The sequence below is a fragment of the Cucumis sativus genome, chromosome 3 (genome assembly GCF_000004075.3).
Source record: "Cucumis sativus cultivar 9930 chromosome 3, Cucumber_9930_V3, whole genome shotgun sequence".
Classification (NCBI taxonomy): domain Eukaryota; kingdom Viridiplantae; phylum Streptophyta; class Magnoliopsida; order Cucurbitales; family Cucurbitaceae; genus Cucumis; species Cucumis sativus.
In genome coordinates, this window is record NC_026657.2 from 14,053,142 (window position 1) to 14,078,593 (window position 25,452).

A 25,452-nucleotide genomic window follows, 5' to 3' on the forward strand; every position below is an offset into this window, starting at 1 on the left:
AAAACCAGATAAAGCATAGGACAGCTTGCCGGATAACTTCCAATCAAAAAAGGTTTTGACCTCTCACCTAGGGGGGAGGGGAGGGGAGGGGAGGGGAGGGGAGGGGAGGGGAGAGACACTAAGAAAATGTTGTAGGAAGCCGCCATCCTCTTGAGAAAAGAAAACTTGATAACGCTAGGCGAGAAAATGAATATACTCATCAGCAACTCAACATTCTAAGCCTCAAATAAATCCGAAATATCCTTCGTTAAGGATTTTAACGAACTCCAAAGAGATTTTAGGCTTTTCTGGTCGTTAAGATGTGGGTCCATTGGATAGGCTAATTCATTGGTGTCCTTCTGATCATTTTGTTGCTGTAAGTACTTGCATCGTCTGGACTTCAAATCTCTTTTGCTTCCTCAATCGCTTTTTGTAATCATAAAATTCTTTTTCATTGCCTTTCATTCTTAGTCTTCCTAACCCTAATTTAATCGTTAGGGCTTTCTACATTATCCACTAATAGCCTAATTAGTCACCATATTTCATAAAAATCGGGTCAAAATGTTGTATACATCTCTGCACATTTAATCTTTCGGTTTTACTTGGTTTTTCAAATAAGTAAAGAAAGAAATACCATATATAGGAAATAATTTAAATATTGAAAAAAATAAAAAAATACCATAAAAGGAAAATATTTAAATCGTAGCACAGTGGATCATACCCTCCCCATAGTTTATAATAAATATTAATGAAACTATTTTGAATATCAAAGTATGTATTTTAATTAGAATAGATTATTGCGAATAAACCACATTACATATATGGAAAATATACTATAAAAAAAGGGTCATTTTAAAAAATAGCAAAATTAATTAAAATATTTACTAGCTATAACAATATTCGAATTCTATCGATGATAGCTACAGATAGACTTCTATCACTGTCTATCAATAACATTGATGGAAGCATATCAGTGTCTATCAATGTCTTTTATTGATAGAATCTAAAAATTTCGACCTTTAGAAGAAGCAATTCAGCCCCCAAGAAACCCAATTACAGCAAACCAAGAAAGACAAGAAAGACCAAGAAATCCTGTTGTAAACCAAGAACTACTAAGAAATCAACCTATTCACACCCACAATAATCGATTGTATGGAAACAACGTACCTGGACATTTCTTAGACGATTCTGACTCTTCCGATGAAGACAACTTGCTGAACATTCATCAAGAACCTCAACAAAGGCTTGGACTTCGACCATACTTTCAAGAAGATCAAGAAATACGTATGAAAGTGGATCTCCCTACCTTCAATGGTCGAATGGACGTGGAGAAGTTTCTTGATTGGATCAAGAACGTAGAAATTTTTTTCGACTATGCCAATACACCCGAACACAAGAAGGTCCGATTAGTTGCTCTCAAACTTCAAGGTGGCGCAAGCGCTTGGTGGGATCAATTACAAAACAATAGACGATTATTCGGTAAACAATCAATAAGAAGTTGGCCAAAGATGTTACGTCTAATGAAGAAAAGATTCTTACCAATCAACTATCAACAACTACTTTACAATCAGTATCAACAATGTCATCAAGGCTCACGAAGCATCATGGATTATACAGAAGAATTCTATCAACTTGGTGCTCGAAATAATCTTCCCGAAACAGAACACCAACAAATTTCCAGGTTTATTCATGCTCTACGAGATGAGATTAAAGATATTGTACACTGACATCCTTTAACTTTTCTTTCAGATGCCATCTCCTTAGCTTCCAAGATTGAGGATAGTGAAGAGATCAAGAAAACCAAGAATTCTCAAAGAAAGAACAATGGGACAAACAACAAAGAACTAACCTAACTAATTCATTTAGAAACTTTCAACAAGGAAGTTCATCCACAACTTCACAGCTCGCCAAGAAAGATGAAAATTCATCAAAGATTCCAGCCACTAAACCAGGTGAGAATAACGCAAAGAAGAAGGTTGACAACATTTATAACCGTCCTACTTTGGGTAAATGTTTCAGGTGTGGACAACAAGGGCACCTCTCCAACGAGTGCCCTCAAAGGAGAACTTTGACAATTGAAGAAGGACAAGAAAATGACTTGGATGACATCTTTGAGATTTGAACACCGGATGAAGGAGATCAACTATCTTGTGTCATTCAGAGAATTCTTTTCACCCCTACGGTTGGACAAATACCTCAAAGGAATTCCCTCTTTCGAACAAGATGCACCATTAACGGTAAAGTGTGTCAAGTTATCATTGATAGTGGTAGTAATGAAAATTTAGTATCTAAAAAACTAGTTTCTGCCCTAAATTTGAAAACTGACCCACACCCGAATCCCTATAAGGTTAGTTGGATCAAAAAAGGGGGCAAAGCTACTGTTAGTGAGGTTTGTACTATTTCTTTGTCAATAGGACAACACTATAAAGACCAAATAATATGTGACGTTCTTGATATGGATGCTTGCCACATCCTTTTAGGAAGACCTTGGCAATATGACACAGATTACATTCATAGAGGAAGATCTAACACTATTGAGTTTGATTGGATGAGTCGTCGTGTAGTTCTTTTACCTATAGGCAGCTCCACCAACACAAAAGCTAACCCTAGTAAAGGAAAACAACTTTTTTCTGTAATTAAGGGTAAAAAGTTCCTGCCTTAAAAAATAACACCTATCTTAGCCTTTGTCATTAAAGGAAACAACAGTGAACCTTCAGAAAACTACCTACCTAGTGAGATATCAAACCTTCTAACCAAATTTCCAAACATTATAGAACCAACCACTTCTTTGCCACCTCTTAGAAATATACAACACACTATAGATTTAATGTCCGGTATTACCTTACCTAATTTACCACATTATCGCATGAACCCTAGAGAGTACAAAATATTACATGAACAAATAGAAGAGCTTCTTAACAAAGGTCATATCCAACCTAGCCTAAGTCCTTGTGCTGTCCCAGCTCTACTTGCACCAAAAAAAGATGGTAACTGGAGACTTTGTGTAGATAGTAGATCTATAAACAAAATTACAATCAAATATAGGTTTCCCATACCTCGTTTATCCGACCTCCTTGATCAATTAGGTAAAGCTTCCATCTTTTCCAAAGTAGATCTTAAGAGTGGCTACCACCAAATTAGAATTAAACCAGGGGATGAGTGGAAAACAACCTTTAAAACCAATGAAGGATTGTTTGAATGGTTAGTTATGCCCTTTGGTCTTTCTAATGCCCCTAGCACCTTTATGAGATTGATGAACCAAATCCTACAACCTTTTTTGAATCAATTCATTGTAGTATACTTTGATGACATACTCATTTATAGCTCATCTAGGGAAGATCACCTAAAACACATCCAACTACTTTTTACAGCCTTACAAGAAAATGAATTACAAATTAATCTAAAAAAATGTGAATTTTTGTGCTATAGTATTCATTTTCTTGGATTTATCATAGGCTGCGATGGTATTTCTGTTGATCCCAAAAAGATTGACTCTATTAGTTCTTGGCCACAACCAAAAACTCCAAAAGATATTCAATGCTTTTTAGGTTTAGCTTCTTTCTATAGAAGGTTCATCAAGAATTTCAGCACCATAGCAGCACCTTTGACAAACTGTTTAAAGAAAGGCAGTTTCCAATGGGGACAAGTAGAAGAAGACAGTTTCTGTAAATTAAAATTAGCCTTAGCTAGCCCCCCTGTTTTAAAACTACCAAACTTTGATAAACCATTTGAAGTCACTGGAGATGCTTCGGGTTTAGGTATAGGAGCTGTGCTTAGTCAAGAAGGTCACCCTTTAGAGTATTTTAGTGAAAAATTAAGTACTTCTAGACAAAATTGGAGTACCTATGAACAAGAATTATATGCCCTAGTGCGTGCTCTAAAACAATGGGAACATTACCTACTTGCTAATACTTTCATCTTGCTCAATGACCACTTTTCTCTTAAATTTCTGAACTCCCAAAAAACAATTAGTAGAATGCATGCCCGATGGCTACAATTCTTGCAAAGATTTGATTTTGTGATTAAACATACTTCGGGTAAGTCTAATAAGGTTGCTGATGCTCTCAGCCGAAAAGGTATACTTCTCACCACCCTCCAAACTCAAATAATTGCTTTTGATCACCTTCCTACACTGTACCCTACTGATATTGATTTTAGAAGTATGTGGAAAAATTGCTCTAACCATAAACCTTGTAAAGATTACCACATTGTTAATAGTTTTCTCTTTAAAGGTGATGTTTTGTGTGTCCCTCATACATCTTTAAGAGAAGCAATAATTAAAGAAGCACATTTTAGTGGATTAGCAGGACATTTTGGCCGAGACAAAACTTTGGTTGCAATTAGCTCTAAATTCTTTTGGCCACAACTCAATAGGGATGTTACTAATTTCATCAAAAGATGCTCCATTTGCCAAACAGCCAAAGGTAACTCTCAAAATACAGGTTTGTACACTCCTTTACCTATTCCTTCTACAATTTGGGAGGATTTATCTATGGATTTTGTTTTAGGATTACCAAGAACCCAAAGGGGCCATGATTCTGTTTTTGTAGTTGTAGATCGCTTTAGCAAAATGGCTCATTTTATACCTTGCAAAAAAACTTTTGATGCTTTGAATATAGCTAACTTGTTTTTTCGAGAAATTGTTAGATTGCATGGAATTCCTAAAACTATAGTTTCGGATAGAGATGTAAAATTCTTGAGCCATTTTTGGAGATCCCTATGGAAGAAATTTGACACCAACCTCCTGTTTAGTACCGCCAGCCACCCACAAACCGACGGCCAAACAGAGGTGACCAACCGAACTCTTGGCAACCTCATTCGATGCCTTAGCGGGGACAAGCCTAAACAATGGGACCTAGCTTTACCTCAAGCAGAATTCACCTTCAACCACATGGAAAATCGCTCAACAGGGAAGTCTCCATTTGAGGTTGTATACACTAGTCTCCCTCGGGTAACTTTTGATTTAGCTAATCTACCTTCTGTTGTTGATGTCAGTATGGAGGCTGAAGCAATGGTTGAACGTATCTCCAAGCTACACCAAGAAGTCAAGAGTCATCTAGAGCTTGCTAATGACTCCTACAAAACAACCGCCAACTATCACAAACGCTTTAAGGAATATAGTAGGTGACCTAGTTATGGTGCACCTTCGAAAGTCAAGACTACCTGCTGGTCATCACTCCAAAGTGACCAACAAGCGCATGGGCCCATTTCAAATATTGGAAAGACTCGGCCCCAATGCTTACCGAGTAGACCTCCGAGCAAACATGAGAATCAACCCATCTTTCAATGTTGCCAACTTATCACCTTACTATGCACCAAATTCCTTCTCTTTAGCTCCCTAATCTTCACTTGAGATCGAGTTTTACCCTAGAGGAGGGGTTTTGATGTAGAACATCTCCCTTCTTGATGTTTCTTGAATTTTATCCTAGAAGAGGGGTTTGAATTACCATTTTTATAGTTTTGGATTAATTTCCAATTTTGTATCTTGAGTTAGTTATAACTAACTCAACTCCAAGTTAAACTAACTCAACCCCAAGTTAGTTTAACAACCCTTGTAATCTCCAACCTATAAAAAGGCTTCTCATTTTCATTAATAAGACATAAAAAAAAAGGCATTATACATACAAAATTCCAACTTTGCAGTCACTGCATCAGATTTACTTCTTCAAGCACACTAAAGCTATATTACAAAATAATAATAATAATAATAAATGCCTCTCAACATTAGATTGCAACACTACCCTTAGTAAGACCTTTCATAAATGGTTCAAAATTACCCTTTATGAAAGAAATACAGGATGTATAGTAGTGTGGCCATGGCAGAGAACGACAAAGTTAGTAAATACACATACTATAAGTTGCTTTTTTGAAGTCCAAGAGATTGGATTAGAACCAATGAAGACAATGAATCTAGAGGTGGAGTGTTGATTAGAGGTATCACCAGCCCAATCGACAAAAGGTCAGTAGAGATAATGAACCTGTGCAAAATTTTATTCCAAGGGTCGAAATACCATATAGATACCGTAGGATGCATTTAACTGCAAAGAAGTGAATAATAGTGAACACAATTTACGGAGAATGCAATATCAAGGTGAGTAAAAGTAAGGTATTGTAAGGAACCAAAGAGTCGTGGGTATATGAATGAGCCATTAAATGGCAGATCAGTAATATAGAGATGATAGAGGTAGACATCAATGTGGCACAATTTTTTGCAGAAGACATTTCAGAGGTGTGAAGATCATTTTAGAGGTGTGAAGAAGATCAGTGACATATTTGGCTTGGTTGACAAAAATGTCATAAGTGGAGGAATATATTTCAAGACCAAGAAGTACTTTAAATGACCAAGGTTAGATATTTGGAATTCAAGAGCCAATTGTTGCCTGAGAACAAAAGTATACAAAGAGTCAGGTCTAGTGACAATGATGTCATCTATATATAGAAATAAGTGAGAGAAGAATCGATAGAGCGAATAAATAATGATGAACTAACAACAGAAGCAACAAATCCCAGAGTAAATAAATAAGATGTAAACCGATCAAACCATGCACGAGGGGCCTGTTTGAGACGATAAAGACTCTTGTGAATGAAGCACAAGTGATTTGAACATATTTTGTCTTGAAAACCAGTTGGTTGAGACATGTAAAACTGTTTCGTAGAGAAGACCATGAAGAAAGACATTTTTGACATCTAAATGGGTCATGGACCAGTTGTATTCAACAACAAGAGCAAGGATAACTTGTATAATGGTTTTTTTTTTTTTTTTACAACAAAACTAAGGTTTTGTCAAAATCAAAGCCTTGTACCTGATGATAACCCTTAGCAACTAATTGTGCTTGTAATGAGCAACATAACCATCAGGATTATATTTTGTGCAAAAAACTCATTTACAACCAACAACATTCATAGATGGAGTCGAGGTACTAATGCTAATGACCAAGTAACTTCGGCTTGTAAAGCATTGAATTCCTCACACATTGCAAATCGCCATTTAGGATACTTGTAGGCTTCAATATATGATATGATGTGGGGGTTTTGAGAGTAGTTGTGCTAAGTAATTCTTTTGGTTTAAAAATGTTTTATTTTGCTTGAGTTTGCATACCATGGGTGTTACGAGAAGGAGTTGGAACTGGTATGTTGGGTTGAAGTTTATGTTTTGTATAAGGCTTGAGGAGAAGATAGCATGCACACCCAAAAATGTTTAAATGATGCAAAGTAGGAGTGTAACCAAAAAAACATTTCAAATGGTGAAAACATTTTAAGTGAAGAAGAGAGCTTTTGATTAATAAGAAAACTGTAGTAGAGAAGGCGTAAGGCCAAAATTCTAGAGGAACAAAAGAATGAAAAAGTAACGACATTGTTGTTTCAACTATGTGGCAATATTTACGTTTTGTGATGCCATTTTGTTCAGGTGTATACAAGCATGATTTTTGGTGAGAAATACCTTTGGAATCAAAGAAGGATTGTAAAGGAGACTTGCCAAATTCTCTTCCACCATTCAATCGAAATAATTTTAATTCGTGAGAGAGTTGATTTTCCACAAAAGGGACAAATTTTTTAATAATAGAATTCACTCCTTTTGGTCTTCAACTTTCGGCTAGAGGAGCTGTAGTGAACTTTAGTTTTTTTTTTTTGCAAGTTTTTGTAGAAGCATCTCTATGTTGTGAGATGTCAAACGATTCATTTTTCATCTCAACTAGCTCTCAAGTAAAAGTATCTTCTTTTGAATCATATGACTCATACGATTCTCATGTATAGTCGAAGGGGTCCTATCATGTTATCAATCTTGGGCATTAAAGTTTGGCAATTGTCTCGATATTTACAAGATTGAGAGATACAAAAAACAGTAGCTAAAAGCATCCTAAATTACATAAGCACAAGTATATAATTTATTTGAGATAAAACATTTGAACTTAAGAACCTGCGAGATGTTTACGAGATGAAAAAAATAACAAATAACTTGTTGACATGTTTTAAAACAACTCTGAAACAACTTTAAATCAACTTGAAACAATTAAAAATTATATTAGGTTTATACATTTAAGATTTGAATGTTCCACCAAGAGAAAATGACAAAAAAAACTATATATAACAAAGCAAAGTCCAAAGGAAAATAACCAAAAAAAAAACATAAACTCTTACGGGACGAACACAAGAACTTGATCAAAATTAGTTATGGAATAGGAAGAGAAATTGAGAGAAATGGAGTTTGAAAGAGGTTATAAAGATTGAGAGGCTAGAGATTGGATGGGTTTTTTTCTTTCTTTACGTTCTGCTTTTACCTTGAAGAAAGGGAAGGGAAGAGAAGGGTAATTAAGATAATTCATCCTCAATTTGTCCTAAAAATCATTTTTTTTCAAAAAATCAATCCAAAAGTCTTTTATCTTATTTTTTGCAATTCCCCCCAAAAAAAATCCATTTTTGAAAATATACAAACATTTATTTGTTAGAAATTTTGTTTAAATGACAACACTTCTCACGTTATAGCAACAATATATGATAAATCACTCGGTGATATTTTACTATATTTTAATTCATTTTATTATATTTAATTTTAAAATAGTCTTATTCAATGTTATTGAGTATTATCCGTACTATTTATTTGTATTTAAACGAAGAGTGAAAAAATAGAGATAACTTACCGAACCATGAGATTTTAATTATGATATAGGAAAAGATTAATATGCATAAAAATTGAAAATTGAAAACAAAATAATCATGGAAGACTAAAGTATATATCAAATTACATTGTGGCCTTGTTCCACCACATGCTTTTGCGAGGGTTTCCCATACAATATCTCATTAATTAAAACATATAGCTCACTTGAATTCCTTACTTTTGAGTCCAAATAATTAATTGATACATAAAATCTAAAGAGTGGTTTAGTTGATTGTTTGGTATTCAATACAAATTCAAATTATGTTTTAATGAGTTTAGTGAATATTCATTTGGTAAGAAATCTAAATTCTAGAACTAGTTTTGGATTTTATAATTCATAAAGAGTATAAATTATTAAACAATAATTTTATGTATTTTGGATATCTAAATTTTGAATTTGAAAGTTTAAAATGCAAACTTGTATTAGAATAGATAGAAACACGATAAATATAGTATTTCATGTAATAAACTTAATTATTTTTATTAAACTAATATGTATTATATATTTATGATATCACCAACTAATAATTATAAATATATATATATATATACAGAGTGATGGGGCTAAAATTGACTAATAGAAAAAGCTATAGAAAAAAGGTTGGAAAGGAGTCCCCCCAATGAGCACACTGCTAAGATGAAAGATTTAATTGTAAGTAGTGCACAACACACCTACTCTCCACTACCTTTCTTAAGATCATTAGGCGCACTTTATATTCATCTAATGCCTCCATCTATCATTTCTAACTTGACAATTATATATATACAAATCTTATGGCTCTAATTAATTTCCTATGGACCATTTACATTTTATAGCATACTCTATAAATGTAGGTGTAGATGTTAGCAAATCATTTCTTATACACTTGTAAAAGAAATAGTGATTCAAATAATGAGTGAAAGTCAAAACAAAAACTTAACATGTGACCCCAAATGTTTGTATACATAGTGGACTAAAAGATATAAAGTAGTTAGAGACAAAGATTTGACTAAAAAATGGACTACTTGTCCTCTAATTCTCATCAATAGAAGTATCTCCGTTGAATAAGAATAGGATAAGTTAGAGTCAATATTATTTGGTTAATTTAAGAGGCAATGTAAAGATCAATCGATATATAGTTAAATGTAGTTTGAGTAGTAAATGTTCTTCTTTTGATTGGTTTGATGGTTCAATATGATTCTTTGGAAGTCATTAATCTCATGAATCGTAACGATTTTGATTCATTGTGGAGGAGGCTTTGTCCTTAGCTAAGTTTGTAGATGTTTCTTCATTTTGTTAAATTCTGATGGAGAAGAATAATGTTGCCTACAATTTAGTAGTTTTAGCTTTCTCTCTAGAATCTTGGAAAGAGATCTTTCCTCTTGTCGTTGTTTCCCTCTCAATGAGAGGGTTAGAACTTTAATTGTTGGTTTCAAATTTTATATATTTTTCTCAAAACAACGTAGTTCAAGTTACAAATATTATTGTTTTTACCCTGTTATTTGCTAGTTCACATTTTCTCCAACTTATTTCTAATATAATATTTTTATTTAGAAAAAATTGTAGGAGAACCCGAATTGGTAGAACTTTGAAAGTGAAGTATCATTCCAATTCTAACAAAGTGAATTCAATCTACAATCTTATGGCTCTAATGAATTTTCAGGGACATATTTTGCTTTTCATAACATGTCCTACATTTTGTAGGTGTAGATGTAAGCATATCATTCCTTATACACTTTTAAAAGGAAGAGTGAATCCTTCAAAGTAATGAGTACAAGTCGAAAATTTTTAAATAATCATAATAAGAATGAATTGAAATCATTTTGAACTTTACAATTCTAAGCTATAACATGACCCAAAATATGGTTAATATAAAATTGGCATCTGCATAGTGGATTTAAAAGCATATGTGACTTAAAAATGGACCAACATGCCTATGGCTACTTTACATTTATACATGTAAATTGAACAAGAGTAGTGATAATGAATAGAAAATGATCAACGCTGAACTCAAATAATTAGATATAACTGTCTCTTCCTATCACTATTAATAAGTTTAAATTTTAAATTTTTTCCTCTTTATTATAGTGTTATAATCTTCTTTTAAAAAAATTGTTAAAAACAAATCTAATCTTTCAAGTTTACATCTAATTAATCTAGACAGAGTTGGAAATTATTAAACACTTTTAAAACATGAGTTGATAAAATAAAAAACATTCCCACATTCACTATAAAACCCACAAAGGAAAACCGAAATTGGCCAATTACCTACCACATTTTATAGTGTGAGTCCAAATTCAATCACTATCATAAAAAATGTATTCATTTTTGTACATATAAAAGAAAAAGAGCCTCATAAACCCTCTATAAATCTTCCCAAATCCTCCTCTCATTATCATTATCCTCCTTCCAATTCCCTCTCTTATTGCCTAATTATGCAATTCATTCTCACCACTCTCCTCCTCCTCTCCCACTTCCTCTATGTATGCTCAACCAGATGTCCCCCACCACCACTACCGCCGCCTCCTCCCCCACCACCGGAATGCCCTCCACCTGAATCCCCACCACCGTTACCGCCACCACCAGAAACTTGTGAATGCCAACAGGACCTCAGATTCTTAGACCAAAGACTGGCAGTGGTGTACCCCATTATTCAGACCTTCAAAGCCCTCATCACTTCTGATCCATTAGGCGTCACACAAACTTGGGTTGGCTCTGATATCTGTAAGTACCAAGGCTTCTACTGTGACCACCCCCCAGACAACAAATCTGCTGTCACCATTGCAGCTATCGATTTCAACGGCTTCCAACTCACCGCCTCGACACTTGATGGCTTCATCGACGGTCTCCCTGACCTTGCTATCTTCCATGCCAACTCCAACAACTTCTTTGGTACAATCACCCCCAAAATTGCATCGCTCCCATATCTTTACGAGCTCGATTTAAGCAACAACCAACTGTCGGGTACTTTCCCAGTTGCCATATTGAGTGTCACTGATCTGTCGTTCTTCGATATCAGATTCAATTTCTTCACTGGGTTTGTTCCTCAGCAACTTTTTGTAAAGAGTTTCGACTTCTTATTCCTCAATAACAACAATTTTGGAATGAAATTACCCATTAACTTCGGCTCTACAACCACGCCTTATATCACTTTAGCTAACAACAAATTCACCGGTCCGATTCCGAGAAGCATTGGAAAGGCTTCTGCCAATTTGACTGAAATCTTGTTACTCAACAACCAGCTAACTGGGTGCATTCCATACGAAGTGGGATTCTTGAAAAAAGCCATCGTTTTCGATGCCGGCGAAAACTTGCTGACTGGCCCATTGCCTTGCTCACTCAGCTGCCTGGAGAAGATTGAGCAGCTAAACTTCGCCGGGAACTTCCTTTACGGCCAGGTGCCAGAGGTGGTTTGTGACCTGGGAAATTTGCTGAATCTCTCACTTTCAGATAATTACTTCACCAAAATCGGCCCATCGTGTAGAAAACTGGTGAGAAATGGTGTCCTTGATTTGAGAAAAAATTGCATAAGGGGACTACCTGATCAGAGATCCCCATTGGATTGCTTTTTTTCGTATTTGTTTCAATATCCTTGTCCATTTCCGGCAACTTATGGCTTTGTTCCTTGTCAGAAGTCTAAAAGTATCCATTCTTTTGGTACTGGTCAACAGAAAAGAAGCTATGTTCCCATTGCCAATGGTGGTAATTCCACACAAAAACCATAACTATATTGGAGCAGAAAAGCATTATAATAAATATATGTGTGTATACAGGAGTCAAATTTACGTCATACTTCCAAATCAAATCTAATCGTAGAAAAAACACTTGACATTGACTATTTCTGTGGTAGTTGTACAATGGATATGTTGAAAATGGAGCTCAAATTAACATAAATTTGAGTGTTTATGTATGTATGTATACTGTATTATATCTGGTAAATGGTAATAGAACAAGAGGGAATGACCCACGTTGACTGAACCATTATAGATTGTTAAGACTCAAGACGCCACAAATGGCTCCCGACATGCCTCAAATGCTCCCTAGTGATCTTCATATGTATAGATATTTCTGGTTAAGGAATCACCAGTTATTCATCTAACCCTTCAATTACTGTAACGATATAATAAGAAGATACAAAAACTATCTTGCGGGTCATTCTTGAACGAAAACGTTCAAATCTGAGACCTCAGGTCTTTAAAGAAAGCATTCAAATCAGAGGAAGATGATCCGCCTTCTACGATGGCTTTCCTTGCCTGAATTCCAAGTGCTTTTGCTCTGCTTCTCATTTCTTCAGCTTCTTCACCCACCATAACTCGATTCACTGCCTTCTCTATAGCCTCACTCTTTATCTCATCTTTCCCAGCTCTTCCCCAATACAAAGCACCAACACCGACCCCAATTTGCAGGACATCAGTTATCAGTTTCTCATTGTAGAATTGTTCAGCAGAATTTGGCCATGTAACCATCGGCACACCTGCAGTGACTCCCTCCAAAGCAGAGTTCCAGCCACAGTGAGTCACAAACCCGCCAATCGATCGGTGATCAAGAATCAGAACTTGCGGTGCCCAGCCTCTGATGATCAGTCCTTTCCCTTCTACTCTCTTCTCAAATCCTTCAGGCAACCACTCTTCTTGATCGCCTTTTGCTTTCTTCACAACCCAAATGAAGTTTTGCCCTGTACCTTCAAGGCCCTTGGCAATTTCCAGCAGCTGAGAATTGGTTAAACTCGCAAGAGAACCAAAACTTACATAGAGAACCGAATCAGGGTTCTTAGAATCCAACCATTTTAAGCATTGATCCTCACTAATGGAGGAAGAAGACCCCCTCTGTACATTATCTTCCTCAACATTACTGTAAAGCGAAAGGGGACCAATATGCCAAGCCCTTCTCCCTAGAACATTCCTGTAATAATCAGCATAAGCTGGTTCAAGCTCATAGAAACTATTGATAAGAAACCCATAACATCTGGATTCAACTTCTTTACTTGCCCAATAAAGCTTAATGAAATCCGTTTCAACCTCTTCTTTCAAAAACCCCGGCACTTGACTACGAGTCAACTTGATTTCATCAGGCAAACCAGGGATTACAAAAGGTTCTAAATCCGATGATACCTTCTTGTAAGGCCGATTCGCGATCAAACTCGCCGCCGCACACAGAGCAAAAAAACAAGTTCCATGAAACACAACCCTAGGAATCCCGTACTTTGCAGCCAAATCAGTCGTCCATGGAAAGAATGTATCGGCAACGAGGCAGTGAGGACGATGATGATCGAGAATCTGATCGATTTGAGGCTCCAACAAGGTGGTTGCCCTAAAAAAACTCTGGAACATTTCTGGTGACCTAGCTAAATCGAGACTCTCACAACCGTCGGGCAATCCGACAGCCACGGAAGGGAAATCGATGATCAGAAGCTCGATTTTCCGGCCTGGACGATCAAATTTGTTGATTGATTTAGCGATTAGAGGGGCGTTGAGAGGGGTTGTGATAATGGCGACATCGGCACCGCGAGAAGCGAATAACTTCGCCATGTCTATGGCGGGGATCGTGTGGCCCTGAGCCATGAAGGGGAAGAAGAAGATTCGGAGTTGGGTGTTTTTGGGGTCCATTGAAGAGGAAAAACAGGAATCAGAGAGATGGAAGAGGGGAAATTTGGCGGGAAAATGTGCAATAATAATTATGGTTCAACAATCATGGAATTTTATAGTGCAATTTGGAGAAAGAAAAAGAATTGTGAAGAAGATGAACTTACGATTTTTGATTCCTGTGGAAGAAAATTGAAACACTCGAGTCCCGTAGTCAAGTCTTGCGCTGAAAAATGGGTACCCTCGTCGCTATCACTCTTTCTAATACTTTTCAATTTAAGTTTAAAATTTCAAAACATTCGGTTTATACGTTTCTAGAAGTTGTTGAAGAACGAACTTTAGTATGCATATTTGTTTTTAGGGTTTGCTTAGCAGTTGAGATATAGAGATTCATAAACATTCCTTAACTTAATCTAATTCACCATCCAATATTTCACAAACAAATACTTTTAAATTATATTTCATTACTATATTTCTAACAATGATTTACAGAACATTTTATAATTTTTATTAATATAAAGTTTCTCTTTTTTTAATATTTACAATTTATTATTTTTCTTTTTAGAGAGAGTAACCACGTACACAAAGAGGGTGGATTTTTTCAATTAATAATAATATTTTTCAATTAACCATCTAACCAAATCTAAACGATCATGTATCAAACAATCTTGAAAAAAATCGTGTAACCTAATCTAAACAATTGTGTAGTCCAATACATTACACATTTAAGTGACTAATTAATCGTGTGTTGATTAAGGCATTTTTGGTATTTTTCAATATGGGTTTGTGAGCTTTTTTTCGTTTTTGAAATTGTTCTATACAGTGTAAATATTTTGCCGATTTGTTATTTTTTTAAAAAAAAAACCCTCATTTTTATTTTATTATTGAATAAATATAAGGGAATTTAAGAAATGATACACGATCGTGTACCAAAATCATTTGTATTTAGTACAAGATCGTATACCAATATTATTTACATATGGTACACAATCATGTACCAAGATCTAAACGATTTTTGTTCAAGATCGTGTACCAAGATCTTTTATATTTAGCACACTGGTACACGATCATTAGATCTATAAGAGGAAATATATGATAGATAACAAACATCATTTACCAAGTGAGAATTTGGAGAAGTGAAAAAAATAAAGAAAAAAAAAAAGAAAAATGATGAAGAATGAAGAAATTTTAGAAGAGGAAATGAAGAAATCACGAACAATAACAAGTGAAAGTGTGAAGAAGAGGTAATAAAATGAAGAAATTAATAGTGTGAAGAGGAGATGAATAAATCGTAAGGAAGAAAAAGAAAAAAAAGTGAAAAATCGTCTACAATATTCAATGACAAAACTGAAATTTATGAAAATATCATGACTTTTTTTATTTTGTTGCACGGGCCGTAAATATTATGTCAAAAGTAGTTTATGATTATTTATTTTTGTTAATGGTTACATTTTTGTTATCGCTTTTTTCTTGCAATGTGATACGGGTTATTTCTTCCGCTTCTTTTCTTTGGTTGAAATATACCACATTTTTATTACAATAGTATATTTATCATATACATTATTAGTTTTTGGTGTTGTAGTTAGGTTTTAGAGTATTTTTGGAATTTAGGAATAACCTTTGTATTTTTCTCACATATAATTACAATAACCAATGGTCAATTTATACAATTAATATCGGTTGATTTTGGGATGAGAATAATGTAAAATTGGAGAGATAGTGTACATGAAAGAATTGTGAATGAAGACAGATGGTCCTATTTGATAAGCAGATGAAGGATTCTTTGTAACAACCAATTTCCATTTATAATTTTCTAGAAACTGGTTGGGAATTCTTTATGGCTTTATGACTTATGTCTGATGTGGCATATTTGACAGATTTAGAAGTGTCCATGTCACCCTGATCTTTTACTCTAACATCCCCCTCAAACGAGAGGGTAAATCTATTACTTTGAGTTTGGAGCGTAAACTTTGAAATTGTGATCAGTGAGTTAGAGGCTTGGTCAAGCAATCAACAAGTTGATCTGAAGATGGAACATATCGAACATCTAGAACACTATGCATTACTTGGTCCCAAATGAAGTGAACATCAATTTCAATGTGTTTCATCCAAGCATAAAATACAAGATTGTTGCCAAGGACACCTACACTGAGATTATCACACCAGAGAATTGGTTTCAATGAAGAGGAGACATGTAACTTAAAAAGAAGTTGTTGTAACCAAATAATCTCCGAAGCAGCATGAGCTAATGCAGGATATTCTGATTTTGTATTGAAGCTAGCAACTGTAGTTTACTTGTTTTTTTAAGACAAGGAAATGAGATTAGTTCCAATAAACACACAACAAGCAACAACTAACTTGTGATCATCGATATTAGATGCCAAATCAGAATCTAAATAGGCAAAAATTGAGAGATAGAGACTTTGTTGGAATAGTAGGCTAAATGTCAGTGTGCCACTTAAATACCTTAAAACACATTTCACAGCTTGCCAATGAAGATCTGTGAAGTGTTTTAGAAATTGACTAAAATGATTAACAATATAGGCTATATTCGAACATGTGTGAATAAGGTATTGCAGAGCTCCTATAAATAAATAGTGGTGTTCCTTCAATAGCAAATAGGTGTTTTTCCACAATGCTAGGTAAAGGAGCAAGTTTAAGATCATCAAAATTAAGTTTGTGAAGCAAATCAAACACATATTTTTCTTGATTTAAGATAAGAATAGAATCAAGATAATGAAGTTGGAAGCCAAGAAAGTAACGTAAAGGTCCCAGATCTTTCAAAGCATAGCATTTATCCAGTAATGTAATTAAATTTTATATAAGAGATGGATCATTACCTGTGGTTATAACTGTTGGAATTTTTTGTCCTAAAACTCGTAGTTTGTAATCATTTTTGTTTCAATAAAGTTGTTATTGAGAAACTAAATATTATAATCCTAAATCCAATAAATCAAGTTCCAAGGCTATTTTTTGAATAAACTTGAACTTTATGTGTAAACATAAACGTGGATCAAGTTCGAGTATATATAGCCAAAATAGTCTATAGTATATGAATAAAGGTTGGGCGCCTTATTTAGAGAAACTATGGATGCGACCCACTTTGTAGTACAAACGAGGTGATCCTGAATCGTTCATGTAGAGACATGAAAGTGGGGCATCCTATGTAAAGTGTTTACATAAGATTGAACCATGAATTAGTCTTTTTTACGTTATAACACCGTTTACTGTTTAAAACTGACTATCTCGATTATTGATGACCTAGGTAACTTAATCTTAATCCTGAGTTAACTATGAACTTCTGTTCACACGAGATTATCCTTAGATCTGTATAGGTGAGGGCAGCTCATCAACGTTGGCCCAATAAGCCTCCCATTTCAGGGGTAAGATCGGGTGGATAGCTGGAAACATAGGGTACAAGATGGAATTCACTCCTACTTGCTTTAGGGTTAGTAGATAGGTTGTTCTCTCAAGCACTGAATCCAAGTCTTGAAAAAGGGGCCCCACCCTCTCATTGGCCTGAAAGGGATTAAGTTTATAGGTTGAACCTTAAACCAATTGTTCAATAGTGGATTAGTGGGACTTAAGGAGCAAGATGTAATCTTGGGGGTAAAACGATATTTTGACACAGCCAAGGTTACCAGCAATCTGTGAAGGATTAACTTACTGAATATGGTTTTATCAAATGGACACAAATATATCTATAGTGAGGGGAGTGCAACTACGGGACTTTAGTGGAATGACCCGTTAGTTAACGAATGTTGATTAACTCGGTTTAAAAGAGTTTAGCTAGTTAATCTTGAATCGTTGGAGCCCATGATCTATAGGTCCATTAGGTTCCCATGCTAGCTCATATGGATTAAACTTAGAACAGTGTGATGAAATAAGTCGAATTGTTCGAATTGGGAGAAGAAAGAGAAACCGACAAATATAGTGATATAGTCGTCGGTCTTCTAATTAGAAATAGAACTTTATGTTTTACATAATATAAGTATGAATGCAGATTCATATTAAGAAGCTCGGAATTGATGGAATTGGTCAAAAAATAGTAAAAAGTCAAAATGTTGACTTTTGACTTTTGACTTTGAAAAGTCAAACTTTGACCGGCCTTATATTCAAATGTGATTTGAATTTTGGGAAAATGAATGCGGATTCATGCTCGAGAGGTTGGAATTAGTCAAGACGGACAAAATGGTAAAAAGTTAAAATATTGACTTTTTACTTAGAAAAGTCAAAGTTTGACTTTTGACTTAAAATATCTGGTGACCATTTTACCCTTGGACTAAGTTAGTGGAAAAATCCAACATTTTGTTGGATAATCCCACTAACTCTTAGTGGGATATGTGACTATATGAGATGTAGACACCTAGCCCACTAAGTTCCACTAATTGTTAGTGGAACATTAGGTGTTGAGATTTGGTAAATTAATTACATGCATTTTTGCATGTAATTAGGTTATACATAGGGGAGTTTTCAAATGGTTGAAAGCTTTTGCCTTTTTTAGTATACTCCAAAATCTCAGCCAAGAAAAAAAACTTCTACCTTCCAATTTCCTTTTATCTCCATTACTTTCTACATCAAATTGGGTCCCACAACCCGGTTCTTTGTCCAGAATATAGTAGTTGAGCATTAGTGGTGGTCTTGGTTTGAAGAAGGTATAAAAGTTTTTTGAAAGCTTCAAAGGTAATATTTCCTAAAACCCTAATTTGATTAGTTTGGGGTTACTTGTTAATTGTGGCAATTAGGGTAGAAATTCAATTCTTTTTCCACTGTGCATGTCTTAGTTCTATCAATAGCATCATCAACCTACAACAAAAGTAAAACGATGAAGCAACTTTGCCTCAAAATAAGCCGTGAAGAATCAAGTTTGGAGTTGAGAAAGCCCCAATTGAGTAACTCACAGGTCAAAGTGACATTCCATGCATAGGGAGTCTGCTTCAAACCATATATGCCCTTGTTCAGTTTACATATATAATAAGAATAAGAAGAGTTAACATACGTGGGTGGCTGAGACATGTAAGCTATTTCTTCAAATTTTTCATTAAGACATTATTTACGTTTAATTGTCGAAAAGCCCACTCTTTCAATAGAGCAAGTGTAAGCACAACCCATATTGTTGAGGCTTTAACAACCGGGCAGAAAGTTTCAAAAAAATCAACCCCTAGGTTTTGGAGAAAGCCCTCAGCAACGAGGCAAGCTTTGTATCTTTGAATCAAACCATCTAGATTTCATTTGAATCTGAAAACTCGTTTATTGCCAACCGCGTTTTGAGAGGAAGATAAAGGGACTAAATATCATGTCTGGTTTGGAATGAGAGTAGTGCATTCTTCATCCATAGCTACTTTCCATTGAGCTATAGAAAGAGCATCTCTGAGCCGAGTTGGTTCTATTAGGGCCCAGTTAGTGACAAAGGTGTTAACCCAGGCTTTTGGCTTGAATATACCAAACTTGGAACGAGTAATCATAGGGTGGATAGAACTAATGGGAGTTAGTGTCGATGTTGGATTCGTCGGTAATAAAAGGAGGTTTGGCGTTAGTGAGAACTTATGGGTTTCAGTTTGAGGTGTGCCATGAGAGGAAGAAGAAACTCGAAGCGAAAGGGTTTCAAGAAGGAATGAGGGTTGAGGTGAAATATTGGGTCGAGAGGATGAATTTAATGAAGTATTTAGAGAAAGGGATTAAGGATAGGTTTCAGATGGGCTGGGGCTTAAATTGGGTTGAGGGGTAGTAGATGACGCATGTTGAACTGAATTGTTTAATGTGGATTGGGTTACAGTATTTGATTAGTTTAGGATGGATTGTATGGGTTGGGTAGGACATCTTATATGGGTTGGGCTAAGACATTCTGTGTAGGCTGAGTTACAATGTACGGTATGGGCTTGGTGATAATATTTGATATGGTTAGGAACGATGAAGGCTTGGTAGAGATGAATTGGGCCGAAGTAAAATATTGAGGAAATGGAAACGCTGTCTTATTGAACTTAACATGTCAAGAGATATAGATTTTGTCAAACACTTAAAGCCTTTATGAGCAGAGCTTAGGCCAAGATAAATGCATTTCTCCGTATGAAACTCTTTTTTTTTTTTTTACCGGTACAGTCGAAGACACAGGAAGCAAGTACACTAAAAAACCTTCATATCAATAAATTTTAGTTTATGAGAAAATAATAGTTCAATTAGAGACTTTCCTTGAAGGACTTGTGTTGGTAACCCATAAGTATAACAGCCGTTAGAAAAGCATCCTACCAGTAATTTAAGAATATTTGGGCTTGGACAAGAAGTGTAAGCCCTGTTTCAACTATATGTTTATGTTTCCTTTCAACTCTTCCATTTTGAGCAGAAGTGTAAGGGAGTGAAACTGACTACTAATTTCCATGTCTGAACATAACTGATGAACTTTTTTATACTCTCCATTGTTATCAGATTGAAACACTTTAATTATTTTGTTAAATTGGTTACCAACATATGTTATAAATTGTTTGAGGTTTTAATAACGATACTTTTTTGTTTAAGAGAATATATCCAAGTATATCCACTAAAATCATCCACAAATAAAATGTAGTATCAAAAGTCATCAGTTGAACATACTAGAGATGGGCCCGAAAGATCAAAATGAACAATATCAAAAGATTCAGTATCATGAGATTTAGATATAGAGAATGGAAGATTATGGTTCTTACCCAGTTAACAAGAGTCACAAAATTCCAATTCATCATAGTTAACATGCAATTTACAACTCTTAACTACATAATTCAAAAAAATTTAAGATTGTGCCAGATAACTTTAGATACTGCAACATTAATATTAACAAGATTGATTCCTCCTATTAACACCAAGTTTGAATTATCCTCATTTTTGTGCAGATGTTGTAATTTTGTAATGTTACCATAACTAACCTCAGCTACTCCCTTCACACTAATATTATCCAGGTGGTAAAGTCCATCTTTAAGTGTTCTGTTCAATATGATTTTTCTTGTAGCCTTGTCCTTAATAAGACAAATCTTACTTCTCACTTTTATCTCTCATAAATTAATTTTGAATCATATCCAAAAATAAAATTATATTATAAAGTTTAGTTAAAATATAAATTTTATATTATAATATATCATTATACATTATATTAATGCTCAAAGTATTAAATAGAAAATATTAAAATTACATCACAATTATTAAATAAAAACACATAACAATTATTGAATAAAAGGATAAATATCACACTCTCTCCCAGACCACCTACTCTGAGCCTAGCTTGAAGTCAACCAATTTTGTCTCTAACTTCTCGACGAGATCTGCTGACCCTACCCTCCAATACCAGTACTAACCAAACACACAGAAGCCCAATAATACAACTTTAGAGAGAGAGAAAATAAATCGACCCTTTTTAACCAGCGTTGAGATAAGTTTTACTGTCACGCTCCGCTCCAAATGTCTCTTCGACCAAGTGGCCCCGAGATAGAATGCTAAACGCCTAGTAAGCATAGCAACTTCTTTAAACCACAAAATTTAAACGTAGAATTTTAACATGAATGAGACAGGAAAACTTCATTGATAAACAAATCGCAATGGTACATTTGATTCTTAGTACACAAATCTTTCAAAATGAAATACAGACTTAAAACAACGAATTGACTTTTCTCGCCTAACTTCTAGATATTATACAAGATAACAGCAGCCACTACCAAAAAGATGCAATTAAGGAGGCACGATAGGCGATCAAGATAGCAAGTTCAACATCAAATGTCCTTTGCTACTTGAGGGGGGTGGGGGAGAAATAAAAACATAACATTTGAAAGGTTAGACGAAAAACGCCTAGTGAGTGGGTTTGGGACTTGGGATCTTTTATCAAGTGCTTTGAATAAATCAAGTTTGCCTTATTGCCACATAGTCATATACCAAAACGAGTGTTATAGTAAAATGTAAGTCAACTATTTTAAGTTTGTCACGTAGATTCATCATGCATGTTCAATTACGTTTCTGTGTATCCTCTTCTTGGCTAAAGCGTTTACCACAATCTTTTGCCAAGTTATAGCCATGCGGAGAAATCCCAATGCATTGGCAAGTACCATCAATTCTTTCACGCATAACACGTCTTTCAATGCCAGATCACACAACAAGCAAATGAACATCTCATATTAGATCACACAGCAAGTATGAAGCATCATATTTAAGATCACACAGCATGAATAGGGCATTTTATTCCAGATCACACAACAAGAATAGAACATCTTATCCTAAATCACTCAGCAAGGATAAGGCATTACATCTCATAGGGTATAAGGATGGTCTCATTTTATCTTTTTAACATTACATAAGCATTTTCATTTTCCAAATGATGCCAACATCATAAATAACATAGGACTCGAATCACATGTTACGACATATTTACATTATATAGTCCAAAGGATTTGGTTTTCAAAAGAATTCTTTCTTTTGAAAGTTCACACATCCTTCGTATAAGTAGTTTATTTCCTCATTCTAGTCTTTTCATTTCGTTCACGTGTCACACATTTTAATAATTTGAAAGCAAGAGGAACTTCATATCATCATGGTTTTCATGGAAATAGGTTTAAGTATTTAAATGTATTTGAGAAATTTTTTTTAATAAGAACCATTGACAATCATCGTCGACTAGCTCCTAACCTACTTCCTCGACCAAAAGTCTCCCTTGTACTTCTCAAAATCCTTGTAAAAAATGAGTTTATTTCTCATCTTGAGTCCTTGGATACTTCCCTAGTTCTTTCTTAACAAACTCAAGGTAAAAGAAACTTAAAATGCCCTAAATTCCTTTATTTATAGATCTCTCTAGTGAGATTTTTCATGTCGGAATGATTTCTCTTTTATGCGGCGAGAAGTGGTCAAATCTCAAAATGTCACGTGCCTCTGTCAACCCCTTAACCTAAATTCAGACGGTCAGATCCAATCAATCTTCGACCTACTAACATTTAGGTCATATCACTGTCTCTAGGCGAAGTAGCTTAACTTTCCCATTTGTTCGTTGCGTAACTCTCTTTGCGTTCAGATTTTTTCATCGCATAATCCTTTCATAAAACATGTTTTACTAACAGAAGTCTCCTTGTGCATTATCCTTATCGCAGGGCCTTCATCACGTTTGTGATACATGATCAGGGTCTTACACTTACATAGACTCTTTACAAATGTTTAACATTCTCATACGTTGACATATTGACAAACATGGACTCAACATGTTTTTACTAACCACTAGATGCACAAATATAAACAACAAAATTGGCACAGCGAACTATCGACAGCAAGTCAAACGCCTCGAGAATATGATCTCTTTTTGGAAAGTGAAAATTATTTTGGAAATTGTGAGCTAAAAATTTTAGTGAGTGACGATTTTGTAAAACATGTTTTTTAACTAGTTATATTCAAAGGTTAGCTTTTAACATATGCAAACCATCATTTAAATAACATATAAGCTTCTAGAACATTTCAACTTTGTAAATCATTTTTCTCAATAAATAATTATATATTTTCTAAAATGTTTCTATGTTTATTTTATACCCCGAAACTCGGTCACGTTAGCTTGATAACTCAATACTATCGTTCTTGATAAACTCAATCATGATATGATCATGTCTGAACTCGGTGAAGATAATATAGTAAAATTGATACTATCCTGCCTGAACTTGGTGGTAGCTATCTAAGTGGCTAGCAAAGCTACATACCCCTGATACTCTGTGCATTGATCATAGATAACTCAGGGTATAGAACAAACATGATTTTCTCTTTTAAAACATTTTTCATCAAACTCATGCTTTGCAAATATCTTTCTAAAACAGTAAACCCTTTAATTTTAGAAATCTCAAATTATACTTATAAATCATTTCTTAACTAGCTCATACATGTTCAAAATAATCTAATTGAAAACATGTTTGTAAATAGCTTTAAAGTCATACTTAATAAATTAAGCTTGGAAATAAACTTTGTAAACCATTTAAATGTATATATCACTCACAGATGGTAGGTAATAACTTGTAGAAATACAAGTTATTGTGGCCTTTTAAGTAGAACAATGGAGTCAGAACACGAAATAAAGTGTCAAAACGTGTAGCTTTCATCGCAAATTTATAAAGATAAGAGAATATAACTTGCATAAGTCTTCATACCTGTTTTACAATGTTTTTCAATGTTTTATCGCAGGATTACGAAGAAAAGAAGAGACATAGTGAACCGCAAGAGGAAAGCATGCAAAAGATTTGTGATAGGAAGATTGCCTAGTGATTAACTTCCCTAGGCGAGACGCCACATCATCACACAATGAAGATTCACTAGAAGACAAGAATGGCAGTTGGAGTTGATATGACTTGACAAGACTGCAACCTGTGCTGACACGTGCAGACAAATTATAAAAGCTTCCCAACTAAAGTAGTTTATATAAAGCCTCCATCTCTACCATGTAAACTTGATTGGTCTGAATGGACCAAACCCTAGAGAGCTTCATGTGAGCTGACGGAATGGACTTAACTTTACCCTTCTGTAAAAGGTCTTCCACCTCTTCTTTGGTATACCTTATCAGTGAGAGCTTAGAGAGAGATTAGAGAGAGAATCCATCATCTTCTTAAAGAGTCAAGGAATGCTTAGGCATTCTGTGGCTCGGCTCCCTTCTTACTTTCCATTTTTGTACTTTCTTTGTAATATTTGACTTTTATATTGTACAATGGCCGAAAGGCTTACAGCTTTCAATACATTGCATCTTTATTTCATGTTAATCTATCATTCCTTTATTGTTCATCTGTTCAAGTGTTATAAGTAGTTATGTTTATGATAAGTTCTTGATAAGAGGTTTTTGCTTGTAAGGTTTATCGCGTTTAGTTGAGCTTTACTCCTCACTTGGCCAACATTTGTCGCCAACTGCTCGAGAGGGTAAGTGGCAAGGACGACGTGGCTAACGTGCATATGAAGGAGTTTGGAGACAAACTCCATCCTATGATCAAACCTCCATTATTTGTGTCCGAAAGAAGAACAAGTGTGGTAACTTGACACCGAGAAGTTGTCACCCTTAAAAGAGAGGCAATGTAAGTCTTACAAGTAAAAAACTCTAGATAGCTATCGCTTAATTTATCTTTATCATTGGCATCTCAAGAGACAAGCAAGTATGTCGTTTAGACACTGAGAAGTGTTCGCCTTAATTAGAAGATGAATAATTGATCTCTATCGTATCAAGGACTATTGCATGGCTTAATCACCTAATAACGTGAAGACATTCCTTCCTACTTTCTAGTGTAAATAGT

General features: G+C 34.9%; 3 protein-coding genes across 13 annotated transcripts in view; 2 read left to right on the forward strand and 1 right to left on the reverse strand.

The window, feature by feature from the left end:
- LOC101220748 (actin-related protein 2/3 complex subunit 4) overlaps positions 1 to 24,922 on the forward strand; it is a 36,331-nt gene extending 11,409 nt beyond the window's left edge. For 2 of the 11 annotated variants that reach the window (XM_031882608.1, XM_031882607.1), the window contains one exon: positions 4,627 to 5,603. The gene's annotated coding sequence lies outside the window, so the exon portion shown is untranslated. Of the gene's footprint in view, positions 1 to 1,728; positions 2,792 to 4,275; positions 4,404 to 4,626; positions 5,622 to 7,387; positions 7,778 to 9,189; positions 9,563 to 24,361 lie in introns of those variants that run through there. The other 9 variants (XR_004215251.1, XM_031882606.1, XM_031882603.1 and 6 more) reach the window with 9 other exon arrangements.
- Positions 10,741 to 12,383, forward strand: LOC101203557 (uncharacterized protein At4g06744). The gene has a single exon (XM_011652940.2). The coding sequence runs from the start codon at positions 11,051 to 11,053 to the stop codon at positions 12,338 to 12,340; it is 1,290 nt and encodes a 429-aa protein (XP_011651242.1). The 5' UTR covers positions 10,741 to 11,050; the 3' UTR covers positions 12,341 to 12,383.
- On the reverse strand, positions 12,423 to 14,465 carry LOC101220507 (UDP-glucose flavonoid 3-O-glucosyltransferase 7). The gene has a single exon (XM_004140660.3). It carries the CDS (start codon positions 14,219 to 14,221, stop codon positions 12,788 to 12,790), a length of 1,434 nt encoding a protein of 477 aa, XP_004140708.1. The 5' UTR covers positions 14,222 to 14,465; the 3' UTR covers positions 12,423 to 12,787.
- Positions 24,923 to 25,452: the final 530 nt, after the last annotated feature.